This window comes from Porites lutea, chromosome 5 (genome assembly GCF_958299795.1).
Source record: "Porites lutea chromosome 5, jaPorLute2.1, whole genome shotgun sequence".
In the NCBI taxonomy this organism is placed as follows: Eukaryota; Metazoa; Cnidaria; class Anthozoa; order Scleractinia; family Poritidae; genus Porites; species Porites lutea.
In genome coordinates, this window is record NC_133205.1 from 6,864,125 (window position 1) to 6,880,227 (window position 16,103).

Below are 16,103 nucleotides of genomic sequence, written 5' to 3' on the forward strand. Positions count from 1 at the left end.
CAATGGCGGAACAAGCATGGCTTTTCTGCAGATTTGTCGCCGACACCAGAAACTTTTTGAGGGTGCAAGTGCTTCGGTAAAGCTTCTTTTGACAAGGACAGGGTTTCAAAGTTGTCGAATTCTACACAGTCATGAAAGCAAACATCTCCGCGTAGGTAAGAAAGATTATTCTTTCCCATGTGTCTATGAAATACGTACCCGGCAGCCGGGAAATGTTTTTAGTTTTATTCAGGAACAACCAGGAAATAATGAAAATTAAAAGAAACAATAATCAATTATCGGATGAGGCTGAGGCTGAGTATAAATTAAATAATCTAGCAGGTCGAGGGTGGGTTATATATCTACCTCCATGCGTTTGTCAGATGTTTTAAGAAAAATTGAATGAGATAAAATATAATTAGACATAAATTTTAGACTACTGGGTATCTAGTAGCCTGAGCAAACAGCTGACATTTCGTGTCACCACCACTGGCTTCCCCCCAAAATGACAGAGAAACAAGCGCAGAAATTCCATACTCATGACGTGTCACTACCCAGATCTGGGTAGTGCTCCTGATTGGTTGGAGCAAATGTCTTTTCTGACTTTACCAATAATAGAAGTACCACCAAGATCTGGGTAGTGAATGTCATCAGTTAAGAGGGTATGAAATTTATGCAGTTGCTGCTTAGACGTCATTTCGTGGGCAAACCAGTGGTGGCATCACAAAATGTTGGCTGTTTTCTCAAGGCAGTTATCTCAAATTTTGAAGGCATAGAGAGGCCAAAATACGAGTAAACAACAGAATTTTCTGCGGCAGGTGCAAGTAATGTTTTCCTCTTTTACCATCATTTAGAGAAGAAGACATTAAATAATGACAACAACTTTGTGGAACCAAAATTACACAACTTCCAATCCACACATGGGTTTAGCACTATAACGTCCCCTCTTGATCAGAAAGTTGCTACCTCAGCAGCAAAAGATGTTTCTGCAGTTGACAGAGGTCACAGGAGGAAAACTAAAAAAGCAGAAAGTAACAAAAAGAAAACAGATAAAAGTAGTGCTAAAAGCACTGAAACAGCTAAAGGAACAGACTCAAAAGAGATTCAGAATAATGACACAGATAGTGGAACAGCAAAAAAGAAGAATCCTTCTCATAAATATGACTTGTCAAGGAATAGTGAAAGAAAAAGTGAGAGGACATTACTGGAGAGTATAAATAAGCAGAAAAAAGGAACAAGTGAATCTTCAAAACTAAGTAAAGAGAATAAAGATATACTTGTGACAACAGTAGGGACAGCTGGGAACGATGATGAACATGTGTTAGATTATGGTCCTGAAGCTATCTTAGTTGCGGGGGAGGATGATCATCATGATGAAACAGAAATGGAGGATCTTGGTGATGTTTCTCATCTAGCAACAACAAAAGAATTTGCTAAGGAAAAAGATGACATTGATTTGGATTTTGTTAGTGATGACGAGGAATCTACTGTAAGAACAGAGAGTGTAGCTGCATTAGAGGAACTTGAAATCACATCTGGTGCAATGTTTGACAGTGTTGTTCAAGCTCCTAAGAAATACAGAGAGGGAACAGCAGGTGGAAGGCTTTTTGAAGCACAGACTTTGGCTGAAATAGATGGATATCTGTTTCTAGGAAATGTGAGTAAGGAGCCCAAGATGAGAAAATAAAAATATGTTCAAATTCATGATATAGTCAACTCTCTTTAAGATGGACACCTTTGGGACCAGCACTATGTTTCTGTCTAAAAGTGACATCCATCTATCAAGAGTTAAATGAAGGGTGTCAAGAAAGGCGGGGACTAACTCGAGGTGTCCGTTTTACCGAGGTTCTAGTCTTTTAAAGATGTCTTTGGGACCAGCACTATGTATCTGTCTTAAAGTGACATCCATCTATCAAGAGTTAAGTAAAGGGTGTCAAGAAAGGCGGGGACTAACTCAGGGACTAAAGGTGTCTTTTAAGAGAGAGCAGACTGTACATTACAAGTAGACGGTAGAAACGGTTTTTATGATGTTCTTCTTGATCTTCATAATTTGTCAGGCCATATGAAACCCAAATCCAATCATTGCTTATTGTTTAATGTGACATAAAATCTTCAAAAATTTTTGTTTTAATAAAAGAACTTAAACACATTATTATGGTTAATGACACTAACTTTCTCCTTATGTCCAGCCCTATCAAGCTGAAAAGCTGTTCAACAGGTATTTGAGAATGGGAAAGAAGTTTGATGTAAATACTTTTAACAAACTACTTCATGGCTGGGCACAGAAAGGAAACCTGATGAGTGTTAAGTTGCTGTTTAAACTGCTTAAGAGAGAAGGTTTACAACCAGATATGGGAACCTACGCTGCAATGCTGCACGGCTATGGCAAATTTGATGATGTAGATGGTGTTCGGAGTGTCATTAAAGAAATGGAGGAGAAGGTCAGTGATATTCAATATTCTGTATGTATTTGTCTTTTTAAATGAGAACATAGTTTGTCAAGGAAAATTTTGTCCCAATTTGATTACCCATTCACACCTCATCCCATACCTTAAACCACCCCTACCCCTCATGAAACCATGCATTTCCCTGATACGACATGTGATATCATCAGAGCTAATATTTTTATTGGGACTAAGTGGAGTGGCATGTATCTTCTGAACTACAATGTTTATGTAGGCAGGCCAGGACAATTAAAAATGCTGGGGGATTTTATTTTATTTTTTCTTATTTTGCTCATTTCATTTCTCTGGATACAAAGTTGCCAGTGTTAAAGCTTCTAATTGCCAAGGAAAATCCTTCAGGGCTCTGGCTCTTTGTGATAGCTAGCCTTATCCATTCTTGATAGCTGTCTAACTCTGTCACCATCGGCACAAACATTTTAATAGAGAAATATCAATGTGGAAAGGATCTATTTTGTTTATTTATGTAATAATTAACTGTAGTGGGATGTAATTGTATGCAGTCTCTTGGTTGTGAGAACTTCTTATTTTTTTGTGGTCTTTCCAATTTTTTTGTATAGGAGTTTGATATCAGGCACATATTCCACAAGTGTTGTCTAACAGAGCCTCAAGCTAAAGGAGTTTTGAAAGCATTAAGACTTGTCATCCCTGATTACCAACCAAGTACTCCAGAATCACGGAGTCAAATCAAATATCCCGCCCTTGTAAGGTCATGGTATTCAGACAGGATTAACTTAGACAAAAAACTACAAAGTGTTCCTGGAAAACTTGAAAGAGAACTAGATGAACCAAGACTCAAGGAGCTTTTTGAGCAGCAAATTTTACAGGAACTATCAGGGTTTACACCCATAAAGTCAGTCGAGGATGACAAAGGGGACAGTGAAATGAATCAAAGAAGAAAGGAAATGTTTTTAGAGTGCCGCAGCAAATGGAGAAAAGCTTTAATTGAGAGCATTGAGAAAGAGTTGTTTGAAATCAAGAATTCTAAAGGTACAGTGAACATTGACATGTAGATCAGTGTCTGTACATTGTCTTTTTTGACATGAAATTTTGAGGATTATAGCAAGAGCTATTCAAAGCAGTACACTGTTTTTTTTTATATTCTCTTTGTTATTCTCTACCTGGTGGCTTTAAAAATTAGGAGGATAAACTGTCACTATAAATGTGAAGTCTGCCATCAGGGAAATATATTGCACTGGTCATACATTGTACTTCTTGCCACTTGAATTTTTGAACCCAGATATCACAATTTTCTTTTAAAAGGTGCTAAAATGGTTTACAGGCAGAAATACGTCTGCTCAGTCATCTTGGATAAGTAGGGAAAAAATTGCTACAGAACAATAATTTGACTTTCCAAAGGTAAATTCTTGTTTGTTGGTTGGTTTTCTTTTTTCAGAACAAATTAACTGAAGAACCATAAAATTAATGAGAAGTGCTAAAGGCTTGTCATGCTGTTGGAATAAATTCACATACATTACTGTGTACATGTTATAGGTCTAAATTAAATTCCAAGGCTGTGCTCTAAGAAAAATTGAAGGGAGCCCAGTGTTCTGAAGTTGTGAAATCTAGTGTGCCCAGCATATGATTTCTATGAAAAAGCAAAGATGTTCTAGTCGCCCGAGAGCAAAAATTAGGCACCACGGGCCACCAGGCTCTGCTAAAGCACAGCCTCGAATTCAGGTTAAAATTTTTTAACCTAGGTTGATTCTTAGTATCCATTATCTCCTAGCCCTAAACCATGTATAATAAGGGCTAGGAGACAAAGGAAATTAAAAAAACAAAATTAGTTGGGACACTTTGCCTTAAAGGGCTTTCTGATGATTTACTGACTTCAAAAGGGGAAAATATTGCGTTTCCTCCCCCATCCCCTCCATGCAATGTTGTACCGCTGTTCGAGCTACATACAGAAAACAACAAACACCCCAACTTTGAATGGAGGGGAGGGAGGAGGGGTGTGGATTGTTTTGTTCTCTGATGTTACCCTATTTTTGTCTCAACATTTTTGTCACCAATTGTAGGTTAAAAACTTTAACCTGAATTTAATTTTCAACTGTAACATAGTACATAGATTTCATACCATGCTAATGGTGCTCTTTCCCCTCCATAGGGAAGTCTGTGCACCCTAGATTTGCACCTTTCTTCCAGGCATTTGAACCTGACGAGCTCGCTGATATTACCTTGGACACCATTGTGTTTTATGTGAAAGGGCGTGTTGAAGGTGTACCTTTATATGGTGTTAGTGGAGCATTGGGCTCAGTGCTTAACACAAAGTACATTGTGAAACACAGAGTACAGTCTGGAATGTTGGACAAGGTACATGTAACTGCTGTTGAGCCTCTACAGTACTATTACTGCCACTATTTTTCAGCCCAGCTGACAGTACAACAACAACAAGAACATATGACATTTTTAACCCTAGTTACAAACGATATGTGCACAACCCAAAAAGGCTAAAGGAGGTGAATTACCATAAATCGTCTATTAAGGTTCCCCCTCTCAAATAAACCCCCTCCTTCTAATAAGGCCTCCACCCCACCTTTTCAGGGGAAGAAACTTGATAAGCTCCCCCTTCTCTACTTAGCCCCCCTCCCCTCCTTTATTTATGTTTATTCTATTCACTAATAAATGATAGACTGTATTAATCAATCATGATTGTAAAACTTTGTGTGGACTGATCCTGGATGGTTTATTTACCAACTGGAAGTTCGGTTTTGATTCTGATCCTCGGCTACATGACCTCCACCCTTCTTGTTCTTGAGTGTCTCTACTTTGTATTCTAGTTCTTTATGGAGAACTGATACCATTGTCATTTCTAAATTAAATAAGCCTGTCCTCTCAAATAAGCCCCCCATCTCTATTAAGACCCCTCCCTCAAACGGGCATGGAATAAATAAACCCCCCAGGGGAGCTTAATAGAGGATTTACAGTATGTACCGTAATGTGAATAAATAGATTATTCAATAAAAAAAAGTTACAGAAAAACTAGAGAAGTAACAAAACTTATAAGATAGTAGTGCACATTTAATCACACATGAACAGGGTGCAAAGTGAAGTCAGTTTTACAGTTTGGTAAACTGTAGGTACCATGTACAAGCCAAGAGTCATTTTATCTAGCCCAAGAAAAAAATGTTGATGAGCAGGATTGATTTCAGTTCTTCTGTAATTTGAATTCTCCAAAAAACTACACTTACCCGTCAGGCAAATCAAGAAAAAAATTCACTAGCCCCATAGCAATATCTACATGTACACGTAGCTCTGGGCTAGGTATTGGACACATGCCCTTTCTTTTAATGCTGTACATTATGGGATAGTACTGTAGATGGATAGTGAAGTACATGAAAGTAAATAAAGTACATAGATATAAGTATGACTGTTATATTTGGTGTTTGGTTTCAAATGAAACCTCTGAACCTCCAAGAACTTGAAAAAAATGCTTGTGGTAGTGAAATGTTTGGTTCAGATCACCAAGGTGCTGATAACAACAGTTTATCATCATCATCATCATTATTATCATCATCATCATCATCATTATTATCATCATCATCATCATTATTATCATCATCATCGTCATCATTATCATCATCATCATCATCATCATCATCATCATCATCATCATCATCATCATCATCATCATCATTATTATTATTATTTCTCCATTCAGATGAAGGGCATATATCATGACTATTTTTCTTATCTGATGGATGAGAGGCTTACAGCGAGGAAGATGGCTCGAGAGTTCTGGAATGAGCTGGATGATATGCTTCCTTTTGGTGGTTCACTTCAGCAAGAAGTTCCAATCTGGCCCTGGGCTACAAAAATAGTAGTAAGTACTGCAGTGGTACAATGATCTCCCCTTGCAGATCATACCTTGTATAGTGTGCAAATGTGGGAGACTTTGAACTTGAAACAGCCATGTGGAGTTAACTTGTGTTTTAGCTGCATCTTTGTTTCTCATCGGAAGAGGAGTGGCTGAGTTAGGGGCAGATCCAGGATTTTTCTTAGGAGGGGTGCACCACTAAGTAATGGCGTAACTGACTGGTGACGTAAGCAAATTTTAATACAGAATACCAGTTGTGTTAGAAAGCCGAAGGTCACGTCAAGGCTGGGGGGGGCACCCCTGCACCCTCCCCCTAACTCGGCCCCTGTGAGTGGTAAGCCAGAGTTCAATCCCTCCCTAGCTGCTGGCTGGATTTGTTCTCGGTCATCATATGAGTGGATCCAATGTGAAAACAAAGAAGGGACTAACAGTGCACTAAACACAGTTAACCTTTGAGGTCGTACATTTTTCTTTTCTGTCCATCTAGAAACTTTTTAGTTGTCATGTGGCCTTGACGTAGCCAATCCGAGGGCAAAATGTTGGGGGAAAACCAAGCTATTTAACAACATGCGTACGTTGTATGTTCCGATCTTTCTTTTTCTCGAGGGCTATGAATGGTAGTCATTTGCAAACTCTCCATAATTGATAATAATATTGGCTTTCAGTTTGGATGCTCATTGGTGGATTGCTTCCTCAAGTCAGCTCAAATTAATGTGAATCTCTTCAACAATCGCCCAGAAGAGTTGATTCTTCCAGCTTTTTACCACACGTACGAATTCAAGGTGAACAAGAAGCTGGGAGTGTTAAAGCCACACCCAGTCGTTTGTAAATTGTTCAAGGAGTATTTGGCGAGTCAGGGAGAGATTTCTATGGAAACAACATCGGTGCCAATGCTGGTCCCACCACGCCCATGGAGAGCAACCAAGGATGGCGCCTACCTTATCTTACCAGGTTTGAAAACTTTATCTGAGCGTTGTTTTCGTGAGTAATATCAACCTTGTCAATCATTCCTGCTAAAACATGACAATCATTAGATTCTCCGCACATCGCACAGGTTTAGAAGACGAATTACTCTTATCTTTCAACTCGTTTCTCTACTAGGAAAAAAAGACCTCTGCCAGCAGGGAACGAACGCTTTTCATTCACTAAATTGTTCTTGTTTACTATGTTTCTACTCATAGGGCCTTTGAATGTTTAAAATTATGGCTAAAAACTAGTAATAACCAAAGGTTAGGAAGTGCGGGCGACAACGATTGGAAATCCAAACGCTTTTGCTCCATCGCTATGCTTTGCGTATGTTTCTCGTGACAGATAGTCAAAACACGCGCGATCAGATTACGAGGGGTAGAAGGTCGAAACGCGCGCTGACCAAATTGTGTTCTGAGCATCCCTTTCATTCTTGGTGGAAGTCCAAACGAATGCTGGCTACATACATAACAACCTGGAGATTAGGATTCCAGGCTCATATTGTCGCCCGCAATCATAACCAATGACACATCGACAAAGTAACCATTGAGGAATCTATTCCTGCAAATTTATTTCGGTTAGCCTGGCCTACATCGCAGGCGTATTTGTAGCCTGCATCCCAGCTGCGCACTGGAAATTTGGAGAATCAGGGCAAGCGCTAATCTGCCGCTATTGATTAGGGCGACAAAAGAAGGAATCTTTTCTTACTTGTTCTCCTCCCATCCTCACTTCTTGCTTGGATCGCCACCAACATGCAGGGCACGTGCAGGGCTCGAAAAACGTCCCATCCGGTAGTCCGGGACAGGTAGATTTTCTTGCTGGGAAAGTAACTTTTAAAGCTGACTTGACTGACCAGAAGGCAAGAGTCTAAGCAAGTCACCCTCCTACAAAATCAGTATTAAAGACGAGCAAGAGGTGGCCCCGAGCAAGCAAAATGTGAGAGCTGCTTGCCCAAAGGATAAGCTGGAATTTAAATTTTTTTTCGAGCCCTGTCGCGTGGACCTTCGTCTCTCAGGGTGCCAATATAGAGTTTGCTTGTAGGTTAGCTTTCCTTTTCTACGAACACGCCAGTGATACATGTATGCAAGCCATGTGTGGCCTTGGTCAACGTGTGGATACAGGAATAAGAGAAGAACTGTTTTTATTTGTTACAGTTGAGCTTGTTCGCAGTGCTGGTGATGAAGAAGGTCGGTATGACAAACTGCTGGAGGAGAAAACAAGTAAGGAAGACTTGGTTGCTGTATTTGACTCCCTGAACTTCCTTGGGTCTTGTGCGTGGAGGACAAATAAACGAATACTGGATATTGCCATCCAAATGTTTAACACTGGTGGTAATGATGACTTAGCTATACCTGGTCCTGTGGCCGAGCCTCAAGTGGAGTCAAAATCGCCCAAGTGAGTTGGTTATCGATACGATAAAGGGCTCGGCCCGGTACTCCGAGACATGTTTATTTTCTTGCTGGGCAAGTAACTTTTAGAGCTTACTTACCCAATGGGCAAGTCATCCTCTAACAAAATCATTCACTAAGACTAGTAAGAGGTGACGCCAGACGAGCAAAATGGGATGGAGAGCAGCTTGCCTAAAAGACAAGCCAGAACTCTATTAATTCAGTTCTTGCAATTTTTTTTAGCTCTGGCTTTATATTCAGTTAGTTACTCGAGTATTTTTATTTATCTAAATCAATATTTTCAGGTCTAAAACTAACGCAGAAGAAAGAAGGAAACAAATTCAAGAAAGACGAATCGCCAAGAAACTGGCACGCGAACAGTACTCCTTGCGCATGTCAGCTTTGTACAAACTCTCTGTCGCCAATCACTTCCGTGATCACGTTTTCTGGCTGCCAATCAACTTGGACTTCCGGGGAAGAGTCTATCCTATTCCTCCACACTGCTCGCATGTCGGTAAGTACTGGGTCTAGCATTCAATGAGATTATCAGCATACTACTCTTTTAGGGAGTCTTTGTTAACATCATTGATTACAATTTTCAACAGTGGCCTAAAAAAACAGCCGACATTTCCCGACGCTGGCACCGGTTTTTCCCGCGAAATGACGTCTGAGAAACGAGCGCAGAAATTCCGTACTGGTGACGTGTCACTGTTTTTTTGCGTCAGTGCTTTCGATTGGGTGAAGCAGCGAGGGAAATTTGCTTCAGCCAATCAGAAGTACTACCCAGATCTGGTTAGTGACACGTCATCAGTATGGAATTACTGAAAATGTGTAAAAGTCGGCTGTTTTCACAGGCGAGTCGCTGAGGACTGGGTTCCGCATTCAAAGATATTATAGGCATACTGCTGTATTAGAGAATTGTGCTAACATCATTGTTTACAGGATTTTTTGTAGCCATAAACATTTTATAGAAAAGTCATCATGATAAGTAAACATGTACTCCAATGTCTGAAAGAGCTTCCCTTCAAGAAAAAAGTTTATCTTTACAAGTTTTTGTTTTGTGCAGGTAATACTTAAGGAAATATCCGGAATTGGACAAACGAAATATCAAATTTCAGTGTGGTATTAGCGTTATTGAAGCTATACGTTTAGAATCGCATTTCAAAGGTAATGGCATGTTTTGTTAATGTTCAGAATTCTTGAAAAGTTAGTTTTGAAATGTCACTAAGTGAGAAAATTTTTTTAAACAAAGATTCACCTATCGAAGGTCCTTTCACGATAGATTTTCAGTACCAACCTTCTCTCGTAATTGGCCATAACCGATTTTGAGTGTGTCCATCATTATTTTTGTGTGTCGTAGGGGATGATCTAAGCCGAGGAATGCTTCAATTTGCCAAGGGTGTCCCCTTGGGGGCGAAGGGTCTGGATTGGCTGAAGATACATCTTGTGGCGCTCCACGGTACTAAGAAAAAATCTTCACTAAAAGAACGTCTTCAGTATGCTAACGACATTATGGACGATATATTGGACTCAGCGGACAATCCTCTGACGGTAGGTGAATGATTGGGTCAACACTTCGGTAAATCCAAGTTCTACTTTCTTAGTGGAAGAAAATTTCTTATACGAAGCAGCTTTGTAAGGGCTGCAACGCGACTATATCATTCTTGTATTTTTTATGGAAAATGTTCCCCGGCGGCGAGGAAAAAATAAAATTTCTTGTTGGAGAATAATATCCAACGACTGGCGGGTGGTCAAACTAAAATGCTTACATGGTGGTACCTGTTTCCTTCTAAAAAGAAATCAAAATTCGCAGTCCTGGCGTATTTTGGGGGCGAGCGAAAGTTGCTTGTTTATGTTCGTAATGCCGTGGCCGCCATCTTTTGATTTTATGACGGAAGATTGGGGAGAGTCGAAATATCAACCCTTGGGGTTGGCATAAGGGCGAAAGAAGGCGACGGGGGAGGGAGAGGGGAGAAGCCCCGTCCCCTTCCTCGCTCCTTTGACTTGCCCCAACTCCTCGACTTTTTACGGTTACGTGTGCTTAAACATTCGTGCACCTTGGCTAGGTAAGGGTAAATTAGTGTCGTTTTTGATGTAGAAATGTGCCGGATCAATACCACCAAATTTGGCCACAGTTTCTGCCCGATATCTTACTCACTGCGTGCTCCAAGCCCATTAAGTGTTTATTTTCTTACAGGGTCGAGGATGGTGGAAAACCGCTGATGATCCTTGGCAGGCGCTGGCCACATGCATGGAGATCGCAGACGCTACCCGTTCCCCAGACCCCACCCAGTTTATTTCCCATCAGCCTGTTCATCAGGATGGTTCTTGTAATGGGCTTCAGCACTACGCTGCTCTGGGCCAGGATACTTACGGCGCTAAACAAGTGAACCTACTGCCCGCTGACAGGCCACAAGATGTTTATGAGGAGGTAAAATTTGCATTTCTCTCTAATCATCAGCGTGGGAAGACGTAAGCGCTTTCATGATCCTGGAAGCTATACCAGCTGGGTCTTCGATCCCTGGTGGGTTCAACCGTGCAAGACAGGTTTTTGGTGAAAGGCCAGTCGAGTTTCTTGGACCTGGACTTCCAGATTGTACCGTGCGAGCAGAGGTTTCTCTCTTGCATGGCTTTTAGCGTTTACGAAGTCGTTCGCGTGGCTTGTCTGTCGAGTTGTTGGTTTATTACGTAAAGAAACCAACTACGTTACGCGACAGACAAGCCACGCGAACGACTTCGTAAACGCTAAAAGCCATGCAAGAGAGACCTCTGCTCGCGGGGTACCAGACTGGGGGTTGCGCGATGAGTTAATATCCCATCCCCATAAAACTGTGTCATGTAGATAGCTAAGACCACACCATTGCGTGCAATGGAACTGAAGAGAATGGGAGAGGGAAGTGGGTTGGGCGAGGAGGGGGGTGGGGGTTATGTTTGAGCGAGGAGGGAGAGGATTCGTGAGCCTTCTCGAGGGAGAAGAGTTAAATCCTAAATACCTAAGATAAACTTTTAGTCATTAGTATTATTTTTTCTGTACCTTGCTCTTCAGGTCGCAAAACTTGTCGAAGCTGCTCGGTTGCGTGACGCTGAAGCTGGTCACGAAATTGCTAAAGAACTTGAAGGAAAAGTCACTCGTAAAGTGGTGAAACAGACGGTTATGACCATTGTTTATGGCGTCACGTTCGTTGGTGGCCGATTGCAGATTGAGCGCCAATTAAAAGACTTGGAAATGAATGACAAAGTTATTTTTAAGGCTTCTACATACCTGGTCACCAAGGTTTTCGCAAGTATTGGGGAGATGTTTACTGCCGCAAGAGCCATCCAAGTGAGTCGATTAAATAGAATGAGAGGTTTCTTGTGAACCCTACAAGTTTATATAGTAATTATGCAATTCGGGTTTGTATGTGTAATCAAAAGGTGACGCGTGAAAGTAGGGAATAATTTCACGCGCGTTTTGTCCAAATTCTAAAATGAATTGACTGAATTGAGTGCTTAGTGTTATTAGTCTGTTTACAGTCCCTTTTTTTGCTCGTAAGATCATCGGCATCGAGCGCTTACCCATCCCCCGCCCAAGCAAATTTTAAACTCATCCCTGGGCTAAACTCGGTACATAAGATGAACCATTTCAATCTGACAGTGAATGACGGAGTCCCGAAAGGTGGTTTTAACTTTTGAATCCGTGAACGAAATCCTATTGTGTGACCATTCAAATGATTCTTCTTAATCAATACTATAGCATGGTGCTCTTTACTTTTCAGTCTGGTGTTAAGTGAAAATTAGAAATATTGTATGAAGCTTGACTTTGACCAGTTTTGGAAGGGAAAGGTTTATGTTCATTTGACAGATTCTCCCCCCTTGAAATAATTCGTTTGAAAGTTTAGAACCTTGTAATCTTTCTACAGCAGTCAAAAAAGTTATAAAGTAGAGGCAGTTACTTATTTCTGGTAATAAAACCTTGAAAATTCATCCCCCAGCCTCGGAATCAGCCTCTAATCAGGACCCCGTCTTATATGCGGCCATTGGAAAAAAAGCCCCGGGGCGGCCAAATACGTGCAATATGGAACTCCACCTTTAATTATTCATTTCCTTTTTTTTCTCATTTGAGGGAACACCGCAAATGATCGATTAAGCGCCGCTCTCGACTGAGCGCCGCGGCGCTAATTTGGTATTTACAAATTAACGCCCCACCTTTGCTACGGCGCTTGATATCGCTTGAGAAATAAGACCTCGACCAACTCGTGAGTTCTAAAGTTTTAATGTAGGTAAACTCTTGAAACCGGGTTCATATAACACTTCGAGGTGTAACTATTTTATACTATTAGTACAAAATCATACATTCCAAGTACGCGCCTCACTCAATTCTTTCTATATTCCCCTTACCCGTGGTTGAAATAGGCACCGCTCTCGTATAAGCGCCGCACCTATAACAGGTAAAATGATCGATCATTTACGGTAGTTAGTAATGGCTTTTTCCTCACTTGCAGAATTGGTTTGCCTCATCAGCCACGCAGATCGCTTTGTCTGGTCATTACGTGGACTGGTACACACCCCTTGGTCTGTATGTCAGTCAGCCGTACTCCAAGAAGCCTCCTCAAAAAGTCGTACGCACCAAGCTCCAATGGATGTTAATTAAGTCCAAAGGTCTGCCCCACGTCCCACCCGACTCTAGAAAGCAGCGTGGAGCCTTCCCGCCAAACTTTGTCCATTCGCTGGACTCTACTCACATGATGTTGACCGCGCTATTTTGTCAGCGATCTGGCGCGACATTTTCGTCGGTACACGACAGCTTCTGGACACATGCAGCCAATGTGGGAGTAATGAATCGAGTAAGTGAGATTCTCGGGAAAAGATGGGTACCCTGCTAATGGGGACCGGTGGTGGGAACTCTGTAAGCATTTTTACTTCCAAAAAAGTGGCCTTCGCTCGCAGGGTATGTCGTGGGAGACAAGGGATTTGGCGAAGGACGGATAGAGGCTGACGCAAATCAGATGAATTAAATCTAAAAAATGTATGGAGTTTACTTCAAACTGATGTTATAATTTTGTTGATGCTGCAACAGTGTATTTTTAAGTTTTGATTTACCAAATTTATGAGAGCTTTACTACGGAAGTTCTGAGCGTTTGAATGCAGAAAATATCAGATGGTTGCGGATCACTTCCTGGTGATCTACGTACTCTTCAGGAAGGTATTGTTAGTCTACGGGTTTCGTCATTACTGATTTCTAAATCCCTTATTGGGTTTGATCGGGATTGTTGAGACCATACATTTGAAGGGGAAACCTCAAACTTCCCGATTAAAAGGTCTACATTAATGGGAATGAAATCTCCCTCATAGGCTCGATTTCCGCCGGTCTTTCGGGTCCGGTCGTGTTCCTTCCCGAGAAGAGATGGCTGGACGCGTGAGTCGCCGATCGTGTCTGTGACTTAATTCAAAATTTAATTTATGCATCGTTACGAAACGCCGGAAATGGGAAATGTCATTAGACACCAATAACATATGTTGTGTTTTGCCTCTTCGCCAAAAAAAAAAAACTGCAGCAATACGTATGCCGGCGTAAGTCTTTTCACAAAGGAGCGCGGGCTCATTTCCCGAACAGCGGTTGGTAATCGAGCCTTACCAGCCTAGCAACCTATCTCCCTTACGGAGTGGGAGTTAAGAGTAAAGGTGGATTTCCACTGTCGCGTAATTTTTACGTGCGTACGCACGTAAATTTTACGCGCGTGAATGAAATAGAGACAATGTATGGAAGGTCACGCGTAAAGGTAAAAGTTAAACCTCGCACGGAAAAATTACGCGACAGTGGAAATCAATCCTAAGGGTCCGTATGAATGGCATTACTATTGAATGCAGGCTTCTTCCACCGTTGTTTACCGATTTAGTACGTTGTGTGGTTTTTGGCATCTTGTGTGGTGTAGTAAACAATCCTTTGGTTCCTCTTTACTCAGATTTGTCGTGAACAGTTTGTTGCGCTTCATAATGAGCCGTTACTGGAGGAACTTCATGAACATTTTCACAAGAATTACTCAGACCTGAAGTAAGTCAATTTATCGTTTAATGAGATATGAAGCACGTGGGAAGATTGAAGTGTTGGAAAGAGGCGTAAAGGTTGCTCGAGGCGCAGCCAAAAACATTTAGAAAGGTTTTAGAATTCATAATGAGATTGAAAACGACATTTCACCGACGAATTGTTTCGAAAGAGAAGACTGCAAAGAATAATTTACACGCCACAGCACTAACGCCCTCATTCCTCTACTATCTGTTAACAAACTCAAAGGTTTTTCTCTTTAGATTACGTTAGCAAACACGTGGTAAATTTTTCATCGTGTACTATTGAGGTGCGGATGCACTCGGGAGGATTTGCTAAGCTCACGAGAACTCGGATGTTATTGACGTCATGAGCGTGCTCAGTGGGAATATGAAGCACTCTCGCTTTAGACCATTTGCACGGTGACGTCATTTTATTACCACTACCAGAATCCATTTCGTTTTCCTTTGGTATTTAAATTTGGTAATCCCACCGAGGATTAAAACAACAAAAGTATTAATGTACACAAGAAAGCAAAACACTGAAGAATTTTGCTGTCATTAGTAGTATTAAAATGATGTCATCGTGCAAATGGCCTATTGAATAGCCCACGATTCTGACATGACTCTGAGGCTTTCTGGTCTTTTTTCTATATTTGGCTTGGTTTTCTCTGTGCCAAAGTCGCTTCTGGGAATTGTGAGACAATGGAGTTTGCAATTTTGTCCCTAAAGCCTCGGAGTCATGTTAGAATTTCAATATATCGAACGTGGTCTATTTGATTACGCGAATATTCTATCTATGTTGTAACGGCTACTCCACTGCTGTTTTGTTCTTGGTAACAGTACACACGATTGTGTTTGACTCTCCAATATTATGTTTGTGTAGGTTAGTTCGTCCGTTAAAATCAAAGGAGAGTGGAAAGGAACTAACACATGTGACATTCGAAGGAAGACCTGATTACGGTATGTCTTTCACCTAAAAATACGAGGAAATACCCTGAGAACCCGCCCTTTTTTTCGTGTGCGACGTTTGCGGTGCTTGCGGCGAGGTGCTTCTGGTTGGCTGCTAGCCTGCGTAGCCATTCTTCCCAAATTTCTCGCAAACTCGCTCGGAAACGCTTGCTACGCAGGCTAGTCGGCCGTAGGCCGAAGCCACGAGCAGCGAAGCCGAACCACTCATTCTGATTGTCACCCAATCACAGCGCTTTATACATCCAGCTTCTGGATTCACTTTACTGAAACTTTTACAAGTGTAATTTACAAGTGTAGCTAATGTTTTCAGACTCTTGAACAATAGCTACACTTGTAAATTACAAGTGTAAAAGTTACATTTTAAAAATTGACCCCTGAATGTTTTCGTATAAGCAGGAATATAATTGGCTCGGCGCTATCAAAGCGATGGCTCTCTGGTCCAGATTAAAAAACGTCTGGTTCCCAGGGTATCGAGTTAGCTGTGCTGTCATATTCATA

At 41.3% G+C, this 16,103-nt stretch overlaps 1 protein-coding gene across 1 annotated transcript in view; it reads left to right on the forward strand.

Annotated features, from left to right (window-relative positions):
- The window catches only part of LOC140936358 (DNA-directed RNA polymerase, mitochondrial-like), a 17,305-nt gene continuing 1,202 nt past the window's right edge, over positions 1–16,103 (forward strand). The window contains exons 1-15 of the mRNA XM_073385824.1: positions 1–155; positions 834–1,636; positions 2,169–2,420; positions 3,002–3,431; positions 4,549–4,754; positions 6,103–6,264; positions 6,924–7,209; positions 8,379–8,619; positions 8,918–9,126; positions 9,973–10,163; positions 10,810–11,043; positions 11,659–11,934; positions 13,094–13,435; positions 14,555–14,643; positions 15,520–15,596. Of these exons, the coding sequence (XP_073241925.1) occupies positions 17–155; positions 834–1,636; positions 2,169–2,420; positions 3,002–3,431; positions 4,549–4,754; positions 6,103–6,264; positions 6,924–7,209; positions 8,379–8,619; positions 8,918–9,126; positions 9,973–10,163; positions 10,810–11,043; positions 11,659–11,934; positions 13,094–13,435; positions 14,555–14,643; positions 15,520–15,596 (3,937 nt within the window). The 5' untranslated portion in view covers positions 1–16. The remainder of the gene's footprint in view (positions 156–833; positions 1,637–2,168; positions 2,421–3,001; positions 3,432–4,548; positions 4,755–6,102; positions 6,265–6,923; positions 7,210–8,378; positions 8,620–8,917; positions 9,127–9,972; positions 10,164–10,809; positions 11,044–11,658; positions 11,935–13,093; positions 13,436–14,554; positions 14,644–15,519; positions 15,597–16,103) is intronic.